Genomic DNA, 14,533 nt, shown 5'->3' on the forward strand with positions numbered 1-14,533 from the left:
TTTTCTTTTATAAATGTACATTTTGGAATCTCATTATTAGGAGGCGCAGACGTTTCCCCTTCCTCAGCTTTAGCTGCCAAAGCTAAGGAACTTAATTTAACTATACAGTAGATAATTAAAGCGAACTATTAACCGATTAATTTTGAAAGCCCTAATACATATATTTTTGGATCACATTGCTGACATTGTTTGTGTATTTAGTAATCGCACATAATTTATTGTTGCAGTTACCTTAACCCTCCTGTCGCTGTCGCTGTCATTTACCGAACAACCGGCTTTTGAAACTCTATGGTACCTTCTTGATTTTTTTAAGCGAGAAGCGAGGAAAGGCCGCATCTGGGTTTCTGGACATCTGCGTGTGTAATCGTTAGTTGCAGTGATATACCTTCAAGTCAATTTCACGAATTAACTTTTTATTATTATTATTATTTGTTGTGGATAAAAGTCGAGGAAAATGCCAAAGAAATCTAAGGACGTGGCACAGTGGGAGGGTGATGATGAACCACAAGCAGGTAAATTTTTAAGTCTGCGCATCAGTAACAGTTCGGAAGAATGCTAGCTAGCTAGCTAGCTATGCTAACTAGTGTAAGCGGTATAGTGTTACTGTTCTTGCTAGCTAGGTTAGCTTGATCGGCTGGATAATTGGACAAACTAGTTCGCTAAATGGGCACAGCTGGCCAGTTCCGCTCACTATAAAATCTGTTTAGTCATAGTTTTGTTGTGCGGAATATACCAGCTAGCCAAATAGCATAGCTGCTCGTTAAGGGAGTCTAGGTATCCTGCGTGATCTAGCGGGCCATCTGGCTCCAGATAGCCGACATTTGCCTTTTATGTATTATGCCTTTGTTTTCATCTTATCAAGAATTTGTTTGTTGCATTATCTTGTAAACTAAACCATTGATAAATATTGTTTCATCTCTTCTACTCATTATTGTTGTTTTTGCTGTATGGCGGGCAAAACATACCGTTTATTCACATTCCAGTAACAAATGTTTGTAACAAATTTGTAATAATGTTTCGTTAGCTTGGTAGTACATTTTGTTAATGATGTGGATGGTAAAGACCAATATCCTAAAAATTAACGTTTTCTTTTTTCGTAATTTTCAGACAAACCGGTGAAAAAAGGAAAGAAAGACAAGAAAGCGAAGAAAAGCGTAAGTCGAAATTAGTAACAAGGTGTTTTGGTTGAATGAGACATTCAACACCGAGTGGTGGTCAGGCCTCCAGTTAGTAAGTAGGCCTAGTTAAAGGTGGTTTTTAGCAGGTGTTTTTTCTGTATAGTATAATTATAGAAGTGATGGACATTCAGATTTCTTATTAATAGTTTTTTGACGAGCTGGCTTCAGAGAATAAACAAGAGGAGACAGCAGTGAAGGAGACACAAGGAAAGCAGGCAAGTTGTTATACATTTTTTATATGGTACATAAGTTTAATGGTGTCCTTGGCACCAAGGCAATCTTTTTTTCTTAGGGTGAAGTTTTACCCAAGTGTGGAATTGTTCAGACATAAACTAACCCTGGCTTTACCATCTAAACTTTTACTAGCATATTATTGCTAACTGATGAATTCATGAGAAAATTGGTGTTTACCTTATTGCCAGTGCTTGCAAATCTCATGATGTCACATGAAGCCAAGTAAATCTTATTGGAAGTTCATTATCTGATTTAAAAAGGAAATTCAGAACATGAGCTGTAAGCAAACTAGCCTTTATTCTGTCAGACCTGAATAATTCATTCCAAATTTGTATTGTGTGTAGCCTCAAAAGAAAAAAAAAGATCGGAGGAAAGTAAGAGGTGGAGAAGGGGATGAGGAAGATGAAGTCGTCATGCAGCGACTTAAGAAGCTATCTGTGCAGCCTAGTGATGAGGAAGAAGAGGCTGAAGGTAGTGCAAAAAGAATCCTTTTTTTTGTAATTGTGTGTTTGCTGATATTCACTATATCCTTATTTAAGTCTATAGTTTAATGAACTTTCTGTATGCTTTATTTATTTATTTATTTATTTATTCAATATTAGCTCCTGTCAAAGCTGGAGTAAGAAACAAGGTAAGTCTTTCTCATGATCATATTGGGCTAAATCATGACATCTGTGACAACTGCATACTGTATGTGGCCTCTCTTTTTGACTAGGCCATTTTCCTGTCTGTTGTGTGCAGTTCTGGTTTGAGTCTGTGTTGTTGTTTTTTTGGTTCCCCCTCCCTTTCTCAGGGTGGCAATATATTTGCTGCACTTAGTCAGGGTCAGAGTGATGATGAGGAAGAGGATGCAGAGGGTAATGACCATGATGATGATGATGATGATGAAAAACCAAAGAATAAGAGAAACTCTAAGGTGAATGGGTGCACACTCTATATACACTGCCATCTGTCCTCTGTATTCTAGATGCGTTTTGCATTAAATCCTGAAGTTTTCTTTTTGCCACTATTTAAATAGCTTTGACATACGACTTGAATAATAATTTTAAAGTGCCAGACAGGAAGACCCTGCAGTAGTCATTAGCTCCAAGTTTGCTAACGGAAGTCTCTTGGGGCAGATGAATGCTAATAATAGGTGACTGTAATGCCATCAGTGTTTTGATGAAAGGTTCTCCTTTAAGAAAGAATGGTAAAATAGGCATATAATTACATTGAATACATTTTGTATTAATATGAGTCATGATATGGCAAAAAAACGTTACGTTAGTGCATACCTGCAACACTCTGCACATAAATCTCTCAAACCCTTATTCCCTTCTCCATGATATTCCCTCTGACATACCAAAGATGAATGTCATACTCAATTTATGATACCTATGATGAGTTCAGTGCTGGTAGCAGTAATTAAATGAAATAATATGGATTTGCTTTTACGAACATTGCCACTCACCCTTTCATAGCACAGTTCTGTCTTTCATCTGGTTTTTGTTGTGGGATGGTCTGAAGTTTAATTTGGCATTCTTTCTGAGCTTTGCCCTGGTAATATTGTGAAAACAGTTGGACCATACTTGATTAAACTCAGGTAACAGATCTTCAGATGATCATGGGAAACAGAAGCACTCATTATGTGTACGTGTCCGTAACTGTATGTATGTGATTCAGGTTGAGAGAGTTTCCAAAGGACAGAAAAAAGATGAGACTAAAAAACCTAAGGTGGGTACATGGCAATGTTTCATACATGTTTGCTAATTCTTGACATCTCTACAGCTATTTGTATATCTTTGCTTATATATTTTTTTACGGAAAGAATTGGCGTAAGTAATATAAGCATAACCTGTCCCATAATCCCCTCTTCTTTCCTTGTTCTGTCTTGTCTGACTAACCGGACCTTTTACGGAAAATAATAACTTAAACTGTCACCCTCAAAAGAGAGGCCCTCAAAAACGATCTAACAAAGAGGTCAAGTCGATGGATGGTCTCTCTTTTTCTTCATTCTCTATTCTGATAGGATACTTCTGAGGATGAACACATTGAAGGTGTTGAGAAAAAAGATGAGGATGAGAAGAAAGGGGTGAAAAAGAACAAACAGACAGGCAACAAAGCATCGAAGGTATGATACTGGAAAGTTCAGTTAGTTGCTAAAATGTGGAGGTGCTTTGAGTCTTCTGCATGAATCTTTTTCAGAGCCAGTAAGGGCAGTTCTAGTAATATATAAATATGGTGGGTAATCCAGTATCTCTGTAATAATAATTGGCTTGGATAATGGAGTCTGCTAAATATAAGCAACTTGGGTGTACCCACCTACTTATTTTCTGAAATAAGTAAAGCACAGTCAGTGTCTGATTACAGGAGGACGTTGAAGAGAAAGAGGTACCGTCTCAAAAAACAAGCAAGAAAGAACAGCCAAAGGTGAGGTGGAGTTATTTAACTTTTTTAAACTGTAGTGCCTCTGACCTACACCCTATGATGTAGACTCTTAACACAGCAGTTCAGCATCCGTTTAAATGTGTTGATTTTGTAACCGTTATGCTGAAAATGTTGGCCCAAAGTTGTCAGCTGCTCACCATCTCTCTTGTAGAAAGGCAAGCCTGCTCATCCTCCTAGTGATGAGGAAGAGGAGGAAGGGAAGAGCGATGATGGCACAATGAGGGTAGCCTTGCTGTTTACCTTGGTGATCATGTGCTGGCTTGACAGCAGTCAGTTTCTTCTCATGACTTTTCTCTTCTGTAGAGTGCAGAAGATACTCTTGCGGCAGAACAAGGCAAAGAAAAGGAAGATGACCCCTTTGCCAACCTGAGTAAAAAAGAGAAGAAGAAGATGAAGAAAATGGTGAATGTTTTCAGAATGGAGAAATTATTGAATTGCTGCATGATTTCTTTTAAGCCAGTTCACATGGCTATGATTACAGATAACCAAGTATGAGAGTACTTCTCTCTTGACCTATCAGCAGAATTTAGCCTACCGTGGATTGTTACTATATACAAAGTATTTTTCCACATATAATTCATTGTAAGGCATTGGTTTTACAGATGGACTATGAGCGTCAGGTGGCTAGTGTCCGTGCTCAGACTGCTGCAGAAGAAGACTTTTCTGTCTCTCAGGCTGAGATGTCCTCAAGGCAGGCCATGCTGGAGAATGCCTCTGACATTAAGGTCAGTTCTCTTAAAAAAATAAATAAATAAATAAATAGAAAAGTGTGTTTGTGTGTGTATGTGTGTGTGTGTGTGTGTGTGTGTGTGTGAAATTCGAGAAATTGTGCTCACTGGAGTTTACTTTCAATTATCCCTGAAGTGATTTAAGGTCTATTTTTGAAACAGGAAATTTTGTATGTTGCTTGGCCATTTTTAAGAGAGAACTTGGCTTTGTCTTGTTATTGTATTGTTTCATAGCTGGAGAGATTCAGCATCTCTGCTCATGGGAAGGAGCTGTTTGTCAATGCTGATCTTCTGATTGTAGCAGGGCGGCGATATGGTCTGGTTGGACCAAATGGGTTAGTTACTAACCATTAATGAATCTCTTGCAAATTTCCACATCATTACAAATTCATCTGTCCTAATAATAAAAACTATGGTTGATTCGAATATTAATTTTAACAGCTATATCAAAGTGCTAAAACCTCAAACAAATGTAAATTCATTTATTGTATTGCTTTTATTATGTGCTACTCTTCCTCTTTTCAGGAAAGGGAAAACCACTTTACTGAAGCACATTTCCAACAGGGCTCTCAGCATTCCCCCTAATATTGACGTGTTGCTCTGTGAACAAGGTGTGTAGTAGCCTTGTATGCCACAGAAACCCTTTCCCTTGAATTCTCCCATGTCTGTGTGTCTCTCTGTGCCTTGCTCCATCCGTACCTGAGCTTGACTTGGCTGGTATACTAAACTGTGCTCCTTCTCAGAGGTGACAGCTGACGACACCCCAGCCGTGCAGGCTGTGCTTAAGGCTGACACCAGACGCCTGAAGCTACTTGAGGAGGAGAAGCGCCTGCAGAGTTTGCTGGACAAAGGCGAGGATGGCGCCTCTGAGAGGCTACAGAAGGTCTGTGCACCACCAGCTCCCTTTTTAAAGGCTTCGAGAGATGGGATATGTAAGACTTGCCGTTGGGGCATAGCCAGCAGTTTATTCGTTTTCTCTTCTAATCGTGGCAGTTTATTCATTTTCAGAAATGATTTCAATAGGAGTCTTTCACATAGTTGCTCAGTTAAAGATGTGTATCAGGTGTGTTTTAAAAAAATAAATAAATAAAATAACCGTGGTCACCTGTGCCAGGTGTATGAAGAGCTGAGGGCAATTGGAGCTGCTGCAGCAGAGGCCAAGGCTCGTAGGATCCTAGCTGGCTTGTCCTTCACACCAGAGATGCAGAACAGACCCACTAAGAAGTTTTCTGGTGGCTGGAGGATGAGAGTGTCACTAGCCAGGTCAGCAAATATGGCCTCTAACATCAAGAATCCAGGGAAAATGTATCCTTTCAAATTTTCAATGTCCAGTTATTCCAAAAACATTTAGCAGGACATTGGTTAGGACTTTGATCGTGTCCTTGTTTTGACTTGATTGTATGTCTGGCTTCTCTGCAGAGCTCTCTTCATGGAACCCACTCTGTTGATGCTGGATGAGCCAACAAATCACCTGGACCTTAATGCTGTCATCTGGCTCAACAAGTAATGGCCACAGCAATAATTCTGGATACCTGAGTGTAAAGCACTTAGCCTATCTTAATTCTTACTTGCATGCATTTAATGGGGTAGGCAGGCACTCACCGCTTACAGTTAGCTATTTAAAATTCATGGTCATGACACCAAATGATGTTCCACGAACAAAAGTGCAGGTGTTTTGAGCAATGCATTCTAAGTTTCATGAGTGCTACATGAGTGGTGTCTGTCAGAAAATGAATTTTTTTTTTTTTTACACTCTTACAGACTTCACAGGGAATGTACTTTTCTAAGTTTTCTCAGTATATGTTTCAAAGCATTTTTATCATGTAATCACTCTAATGTTTGTAATAATGATCCATTTTAAATCCCCTTTTAATGATGGGTTGATTTTCTCTAGACTTTCTCTTAATTGCTTAAAAGCTGAAGGGTGTTGGCACTGACTGATACTGTCTGAAATGATTGATTAATCTGTCCCATCTTCCTAAGCTACCTGCAAAGTTGGAAGAAGACCCTTCTGATTGTGTCCCATGACCAGAGTTTCTTAGATGATGTTTGTACAGATATTATTCACTTGGATAACCAAAAACTCTACTACTACAGGGGCAACTACTGTGAGTATCACTGGTCCCAAAAGATGTCAGTTGACACAACCAGTCACTAGATACAAAGTCTAGATTGTTCTGTTAGGAAGGTTTACTGCCTGTCTGCAGATGTTTTATTTGTGGTAAGACAAGTTGTAAGAAGTGTTTATATATATATATATATATATATATATATATATATATATATATATATATATATATATATATATATATATATATATATATATATATATAAAATATAAAATGGAACGTTTTAGCACAGAATATCTTGTGCTTGTATATAATTTTCTCATTGTTTTGTTTTTAGTGACATTTAAGAAGATGTATGTGCAGAAACAGAAGGAGCTCCTGAAACAGTATGAGAAGCAAGAGAAAAAACTCAAAGAGCTGAAAGCTGGGGGAAGATCTACTAAACAAGCTGTGAGCTATTATTCTTTTGTTTCTGATAAATGAAATGAAATAAATGAAATTGTTCCTAAAAATCTAATATGTATGTATTATGGACCCTTACTCCTCTCTGTCTCCTCTCAGGAGAAACAGACAAAGGAGGCCCTGACGAGGAAGCAGCAGAAGAGCAGGAAGAAAGGACAGGAAGAGGAGAGTCATGAAGCCCCCGAGCTTCTGAAGAGACCCAAAGAATACACAGTGAAGTTCACGTTCCCTGACCCACCTCCCCTGTCGCCACCTATTCTTGGCCTGCATAGTGAGTGCATCATTGGTCCTCTTATTTCTTTTGTTTGTGGCTAATTGATGGTATGATCAACTTTTATTTTTAAAAGAATTATGCGCAGTAGTCAATCAGAGAAGAATTCATCCAAATTACAAATTATGAAACAGTGTTGGATTACAGGCATCATCTTTTACTTACAGAAAGCCATCACCAAGGTATGTGAAGTTTTTAAGCGGGTCAAATATCGCCAGTAGTTGTAATCAGACCAATTTTGGCCTGACAGTTATCCCATACCTTCAAAATTAGGCCAATGACAGTATGTGGCATTTTGACAGTTGCACAAACAATTCATCACCTAAGGCAACTCATATCCCCAAAGAGATATCCAGTGCTTTAGACCACTCCACCATGCTACCCAGTGGGCTTATAACAGATTTATGTAAATTGCATTTAAAGTTAGAGTATTTAGCTGACAATCTTGTCTAGAGTGGCTTATAAAAGTGTTTTGTGGTCTCAGAAATGTACAATGAGTAGCTGGAGGTAGAACAATACTAGCATGTTTCTCACACCCTTATCTAAGGTAACACCAAGCGCACGTTGAATAGTGAACTGGACAGTACTCTGTTGGACAGTACCGTACCCACAGAGTAAAAGTACTGCAAAATCCTACCCAAACAGAACTACTTTTATGTCTGGAAAAGGAAATTTACTCTGAATACAGTAAAATTACTTCTAATATTTTGTCCAGAAAGTTACCTACACAAAGTATAATGTCTTTTCATTACTTATATATTTGACAAATTTCCAGAAACTGTAATGAAAATATACTGTAATTGATTATATGGCTGTTCTGTCAGAAAGGGGGGGGGAAAGGAAATAATCCAGTAAAAAAAAATTTGTATTTAATTTATGCACTTTGACAGCCCTTGTATACCTAAGACAGTTCACTTGGTAATTGTTTCTTGTTGAGGGGAACAGAATTTTCATTCTTTTTTTTCTTTCTTTTTAGGTGTGGACTTCAGCTATGATGGTCAGAAACCTCTGTTCAAAAGGGTGGACTTTGGAATTGACATGGAGTCTCGAAGTAAGTTGCATCAAAATGATATGCCAAATTTGGAAGAATTTGAAAGCCACTTTAGGCAAGGTGATTTTGAGGCAGGTATCATTATTAACAAGCATGTAGCAGGGTCTCGTCTGACTCGGTGAGTTATCTATATGTGGTTGGAAAGAAGATACTTGTTTTGAAGTTGTTTTGAATAGGACAGTCATCAGTTAAGAACTGGCCCCTCCTTGCCTGAGAGAGCGATGTCGACTGATTAGATTATGCAAAGCACAGTAAATTTTCTGAGTCACTCCCTTCTTGGCTCCACAGTGAATGACCTTATGAATTACAATAGACAGCTACAGATGTCATTAAAGACTGTAATTGTAATTATACACAGGATAAGATGTCAGATATTATGTGCCATACATTAGTTTCACATAGGACCCAGCCCACTAATTTCATCCCAGCAACCAGAACATTGCAAACGTCTTAGAGTTCATCAAGTGTTTTGCTGAATTAAGCCCATGAAACCTCCAGAAGGCTCAAGAGTGAGGTCTCTGGTCCCAGCCCCACCCCCACCAAGCTCACTTTTAAACCAAGTCACATCTCTTTAAAAGTAAACCCAAACTGGCACTGACTAAAGTGGACCCAGCCCAGCATATGAGTACTCAGTGCTGCAAATTTCACGTGGATTTGACCTAATACACTATTGAGCATTCCCTAACACTGAGCCATATTGGTCTCCCTGGTGTCTAAGGTCACACCCAGCCCCATTGGCACCATTATTGCATGCTGAGTGCTCAGCCACCAGTTCTATCTTGATCTACTACATTACACAATGACATGACAGAACAACCCACTCACCTACCCAGTCCTCTGTGTACCTGAAACACTGACATTCCACCTTTTTATAATGCACTTTTCCTAGCTATTCTGTAGAATAACCCCTCCACTGGTACCCTTAGTTTATGGCCTTTCAGATTAAACTGCAAAGCAAGTATGGCAGACTTTGCTACAAGTCCCCGAACACCTATCTTTCCAGTCTTGTATGCGCATGTCAGAAGCGTTCGCACCTCAGTCAGGAAATCTGTGTACTTCACCACACATAGTTCTACATACTGAAGCTGGAATGTTTTTTGCACTTTACAGTGCAAATAATTAGATAACCTTGGCAAAGGTGACTCCAGTGATCTCCTCAAAAATCAATATTTCCGTAAGCCAGTCATCAATTTTGAATACTTTTAAATTATGACGAGACTGGCTAAAAGCTTGGCTTGGCATTCATTTGGCCATATTTCAGGGCAGCAAGTTCAGCAGATTCAGTGTGTTTCTTCAATTCTACAGTTCTATAATAAGATTTAAATTACACAATTTGTCATTTATAATATTTTTAATAATTGTAATTTTTAGAAAGTATTTTTTTAAATAAACATTACACTAACACATCAATTCATGAGTTATACCATGCCATCCAATAATAAGTGAAAAAATGTTGCTTCTGTCTACATTGTACAGTAATCAAGAAAAATGTCAGAATTGCAAGTAATAGTCATGAAATAAATCGCAAGGAATAAGGTCAGCATTGTGAGAAATAAAATTGTAGTTCAGAGAAATATTGTTGCAATTAAGCAAACCTTTATGTGGACAAAATGGGCTTCCATAGATTTCTGTGTGTGCATACAGCCCTGCAGTCTCATGTCCTTTTATGAAGATTGGCAGGGTGTTTCCTTAGGAACCACTGGTACATGCTTTCAAGTCACGAGGATTGGGATTCAATATTATAAGGATAAAGATGCAAAAACAATTCTGTGTTTTTAAGAACACATCATGAATCTGACAGACTTTTTCTAAGGACTTTCTCAAGGATAAATGTATGAAAAAATGTGGGAAGATATTGTGAATGAGGCCCATTTGCTCATGTTTGTTAGCACCAAGACTGTGTTTATCATACCACTATGGGATGAGGTTTAGCTTCCTGATATATGAATGTGTGCTCAAGAGCATGAGTTCTCTGGGGTTCTTTTTGGTGTACCCTCCATAAACTTCAAAAACAACAGCAGTGAAAGGAATTCATCAGAAATTGAGCATTGCTTTGAATAGAAATTAAAAATCGAAATCCTCTGATAAAACTAACCCCCCCCCCCCCCATTTCTATCCCTTTTACTATTCATTTTTCTCTGAAAAAGTTAAATGTAGAACTTGCATAGTTTGCATAATTATTGACAAGCAATTAACTGGCAAGCATTTGTTTCAGTTTGTATTGTTGGGCCAAATGGTGTTGGAAAGAGTACACTCCTCCTGCTCCTGACAGGGAAATTAACTCCTGTAAGTACCAGTCTTTCCTAATTGTGTGTTGTGTAGTGGGATTTATAATGTACCATGTATGGTGTGAGCTTTTCATGCTTATGTACTAAATGGTCTTAAGCAAACGTGCAATATACAAGATGTTTTTTCTTAAAGTGGAGTTGCTTTTACAGTTGTAAAACCAACACATGATTAATTTAGTCTAGCCTGTGCATATGGGGAATGATAGAATATCCTCCTTTTCATTTCAGACTAAAGGTGAGATGAGAAAGAATCACCGCTTGGTAAGTAAAGGTTTTTAATTGTTCAAACTCTAACTTTAGGGGGGTTGTTTGTTTGTTTTGGTAAATAAAATATTTTTTTGTTTGACATCTATAGAAAATAGGGTTCTTCAACCAGCAGTATGCAGATCAGCTGAACATGGAAGAGTCTCCCACTGAGTATCTGCAAAGGAACTTCAACCTGCCCTATCAGGACAGCAGGAAGTGCCTGGGCCGCTTTGGTCTGGAGAGCCATGCACACACAATCCAGATTTCCAAACTCTCTGGTAAGGAGATAAGATACTCAGATTACTCATTTGTAATCACTTAAGTCATTAACCACTACTTTTCTCAATCTTTTGTAGGTGGCCAGAAAGCAAGAGTGGTATTTGCCGAACTGTCCTGTCGGCAACCTGACGTCTTAATATTGGCAAGTAGTTTTATCACTGCACTAAAAGAAGTTGAAGGAATTTTTATTTTCCTTAGTTATTTATGTATGGAATTATTTTCTTGTAAAGGACGAGCCCACCAATAATCTGGACATTGAGTCAATTGATGCCTTATCTGAAGCCATTAATGAATACAAAGGAGGTAGGTTTTAGCTGTGACCATGATTGAAATGCAAATCATATTGTTTGTTAATTGCTTCATTATTCTCTTGCAATAAGTTAATTTAAGGGTGGTCCAAGTTGATAGTCCAAAGGTTCCAAGTCAGAAAATTGTATTCTGTATGATATAAGTGAGATTTTACCTGTGGTACTTTTTCTACATGAAATATCCCCTTATCCTATGGTTAATTTTAAAAACTAAAAACTAGAAACAGTGTAATAACCTGGGTTATGTTGGGGTGGATTTGGGTATGAAGCATATAGCATTTGTTGTCTAAACTGACTTCTCTTCTAGCTGTGATCATCGTCAGCCATGATGCCAGACTAATCACTGAGACCCAGTGTCAGATGTGGGTGGTGGAAGATCAAACAATTAACCAGATTGATGGAGACTTCGAAGACTATAAGCGAGAAGTGCTTGAAGCTCTTGGAGAAACGTTGGTTAGCAAGCCCAAAGAGTGACCTTGAATAAAAACAGCCCTAAGGAAATCACAAACTTGTCAATGGGGGGAAAAAATTTAACTTGCTCACAAGAATCAGTCCTTTAGTCTTGGTATCTGAGACTACATAATCTACAGCATAAACCCCATCATTACCATCTCAGCATAGTTGTTGTGCAATGCATTACTACAGGGCTAATGCTGTCTCACAACAAGCCTTTAACAGATACTCATTGCATAACAGGTTTAGTTTAGCTGTAATCAGCTGCATTGTGTGTTGATTCCATCAAGACAAGGTTTGAATTGAGCACTTAATGGATAGTTATCTATTAAGTGGTGGTTAAAAACATTTTCTGGTATTTGAGGCTTTTGGGTTATACTACTTTTAGGCCTTTTAAAACAACTGTAACTGCTAAAGTTTTGTTCCCCCTCCAAAGTGGTAGAATAACAGTGCATCCATATTAGTTTTTTTTTTTTTTTTTTATGATCCAATGAAAAGACCCAAACCTCACTGCAGTATGCACTCAAATATTTATGTGGAATAACAAAATAAAGCAGTTTTTGAAGTAATGTTTCATTGACTTTATTGTGGAAGTATTCACATGAACCATAGTCTTCAAGATTTTTAAAGTGTTTGACTTTAGTTGCCCCATCTTAAACATTATTACTGATAAGACTGGGTTTTTCCAATACTTAACCATCACTGATGAAAAATGGCCATATGTAGAGTAAATCAAGCCATGACTTAAGTTTAATGTGGGCTTGGGAAACCTGCCCACTATACAACTAGCTCTACTTTAGGTAAGCTTTATAGATCTTCTTCACTCTAGCCAGTTCTTGTTCATTTGGTTCTATGTTGCCATACCACGAATACCAAGGTTCACCCACGGTGTAAGTAGCTGGGGGAGGTGTACGGCCGACTGCTCCATGGGAATTTGAATAGTCCGCTCCAGAGTAGTCCACAAAAGGTAACTGGGAGGGAAGCAAGCCTGAAAGAAATGCATTCTCTCAAAGAACTTAAATATTTAAATATGCACAAAGCAATTGTGAAGTTTCCTTACCATGAGCTCTTGCAGTTTCAACTGCCTTGTTAAGTAGTTTCTGCTGTTTCCTGCACACTCCTGCAAATGAATGAAAGGTGCTGATTAAGAAGTAGGGCTGAAAAGAAATGTAAAAAAAAAACACCCATAGAGGTCTTCTCTTTTATTATAAAATTTGAATTATTACCAGTCCTAGTAGAATCATATACAAGTCCTGTGTAAGGACTTACAAACTGCTGCAACAGGTTCACATTCTGCAGAAGCAAACATATTTTAAAAGAGGCACATAAAAGAACATGTTAAAAATGTAATTTACTCGTCAATATGATGACTAATAAGTGTACAAACCTGGTAATGGATGATGATGTTTGTATCACGGCAGATTGGACAAGGGTTCCCACATCTTTTATTTTTCCTCTGTTGAAATATAAAAATCAACTGCCAGTAACTATATGTATACATCAACTAAGCAGGTTTACATGTGACTACCGAAATAACCAACATAACTATGTATACAATCACTCACGATACAAGTCTTCCTTGTCTTCTGAGGAGGTATTCCACCTTTGTGGTTCCGTCTGTAGTCAGCCCACACAGCTTTTAATCCATACCGCTCGGCATACTCTGGAAAAAAAAAAAGGTTGTAGTAAAAGCTGTCAAATGCACATTTAAACATAAAACAAGATAGTAGCTAGTACCTTCGCTTTCCAAGTACTCCCATGGTCTGTCTATGTAACGCGACAGCGCCTCTATGGATTCAAGTTCAGGGCCATCGATTCCATCAGATTTCAAATTAGCAGAACAGAAAAAGTGTCGTACGGCAGGAGCAATAAACGGTATCCTTATTTTCTGAAATAAAATACAGCTTTTCATTAATCAAAAACAGCAACTTGGCTGGCTTGCTATCGACTCATTTGTCAGCAGCTAGCGCTAGCTATATGCTAGTTAACATTAACAAACGTGCAACAACCTTAAAACATTTTAAGTTTGAAAAACTGGTAAATGCCAACTGTTCGTGGTATTTTAAAACAAACCTGGGCTTGGCGAGTTCGTTGAAAAACAACGGGAAAGATGCGATAAGCAGCTCTCACGATGTTTTGTGTGGAGGTTGCCATTTTGTCTTTTAAGTGAGTCCCGGTGGAGAGGTTAAAGTTGAACGTAGACGAAGCATGCAATATACGTAATTTAACCAGAATAATAATAGTATTTTTTACATTTTCATTCATCGCCTTGCCGCATATGTTGTAGGCGAATCTTTTCTACTTTGATTTTATATATATATATATATATATATATATATATATATATATATATATATATATATATAAACTTTTTTTTTTCTGACAGTGAGATTTGACCCGGTTTAAACTGTGTAACTCACATATACTCGTGTAACTTGATATTTGTATTAATTATATAATGCTTTATAACTCTTGTAGAACTATAGGGCATTTTTGCACTGAAAAAAAAACCACGCCGTTGAATAGTGTATGATGGGGG

General features: G+C 37.9%; 2 protein-coding genes across 3 annotated transcripts; one reads left to right on the forward strand and one right to left on the reverse strand.

Annotated features, from left to right (window-relative positions):
* Window positions 1-295: 295 nt before the first annotated feature.
* Window positions 296-12,563, forward strand: abcf1 (ATP-binding cassette, sub-family F (GCN20), member 1). 2 transcript variants are annotated; one of them, XM_026995652.3, is made up of 27 exons: window positions 296-512; window positions 1,108-1,154; window positions 1,325-1,393; window positions 1,757-1,883; window positions 2,015-2,043; window positions 2,206-2,328; window positions 3,075-3,125; window positions 3,421-3,522; window positions 3,762-3,821; window positions 3,991-4,062; window positions 4,143-4,241; window positions 4,442-4,564; window positions 4,802-4,902; window positions 5,093-5,178; window positions 5,311-5,450; window positions 5,682-5,830; window positions 5,987-6,070; window positions 6,551-6,675; window positions 6,974-7,086; window positions 7,198-7,369; window positions 8,346-8,420; window positions 10,636-10,706; window positions 10,937-10,969; window positions 11,064-11,232; window positions 11,311-11,375; window positions 11,464-11,536; window positions 11,849-12,563. In XM_026995652.3, the coding sequence occupies exons 1-27, from the start codon at window positions 455-457 to the stop codon at window positions 12,013-12,015; spliced, it is 2,583 nt and encodes an 860-aa protein (XP_026851453.2). In that variant the 5' UTR covers window positions 296-454; the 3' UTR covers window positions 12,016-12,563. The 2 variants fall into 2 exon arrangements, with proteins under 2 accessions (XP_026851453.2, XP_026851454.2); XM_026995653.3 differs by lacking the exon at window positions 3,991-4,062.
* Window positions 12,561-14,218, reverse strand: mrps18b (mitochondrial ribosomal protein S18B). Its single transcript, XM_026995654.3, has 7 exons — window positions 14,068-14,218; window positions 13,732-13,882; window positions 13,560-13,657; window positions 13,382-13,450; window positions 13,221-13,287; window positions 13,055-13,114; window positions 12,561-12,982 (listed from the first exon to the last, which is right to left on the reverse strand). The coding sequence occupies exons 1-7, from the start codon at window positions 14,146-14,148 to the stop codon at window positions 12,786-12,788; spliced, it is 723 nt and encodes a 240-aa protein (XP_026851455.2). The 5' UTR covers window positions 14,149-14,218; the 3' UTR covers window positions 12,561-12,785.
* Window positions 14,219-14,533: the final 315 nt, after the last annotated feature.

This window comes from Electrophorus electricus, chromosome 2 (assembly GCF_041902795.1).
Source record: "Electrophorus electricus isolate QZ-2024a chromosome 2, ASM4190279v1, whole genome shotgun sequence".
NCBI classification, from domain to species: domain Eukaryota; kingdom Metazoa; phylum Chordata; class Actinopteri; order Gymnotiformes; family Gymnotidae; genus Electrophorus; species Electrophorus electricus.

Coding starts and splice junctions, on each gene's coding strand:
- abcf1 (XM_026995652.3), top strand. CDS start 455: ATGCCAAAGAAATCTAAGGACGTGGCACAGTGGGAGGGTGATGATGAA. Junction 4,063..4,142: donor GCGATGATGGCACAATGAGG/GTAGCCTTGCTG, acceptor TCTCTTCTGTAG/AGTGCAGAAGATACTCTTGC. Junction 7,087..7,197: donor GAAGATCTACTAAACAAGCT/GTGAGCTATTAT, acceptor GTCTCCTCTCAG/GAGAAACAGACAAAGGAGGC.
- mrps18b (XM_026995654.3), bottom strand. CDS start 14,148: ATGGCAACCTCCACACAAAACATCGTGAGAGCTGCTTATCGCATCTTT. Junction 13,658..13,731: donor GGAGTACTTGGAAAGCGAAG/GTACTAGCTACT, acceptor TTTTTTTTCCAG/AGTATGCCGAGCGGTATGGA. Junction 13,451..13,559: donor AGACAAGGAAGACTTGTATC/GTGAGTGATTGT, acceptor ATATTTCAACAG/AGGAAAAATAAAAGATGTGG.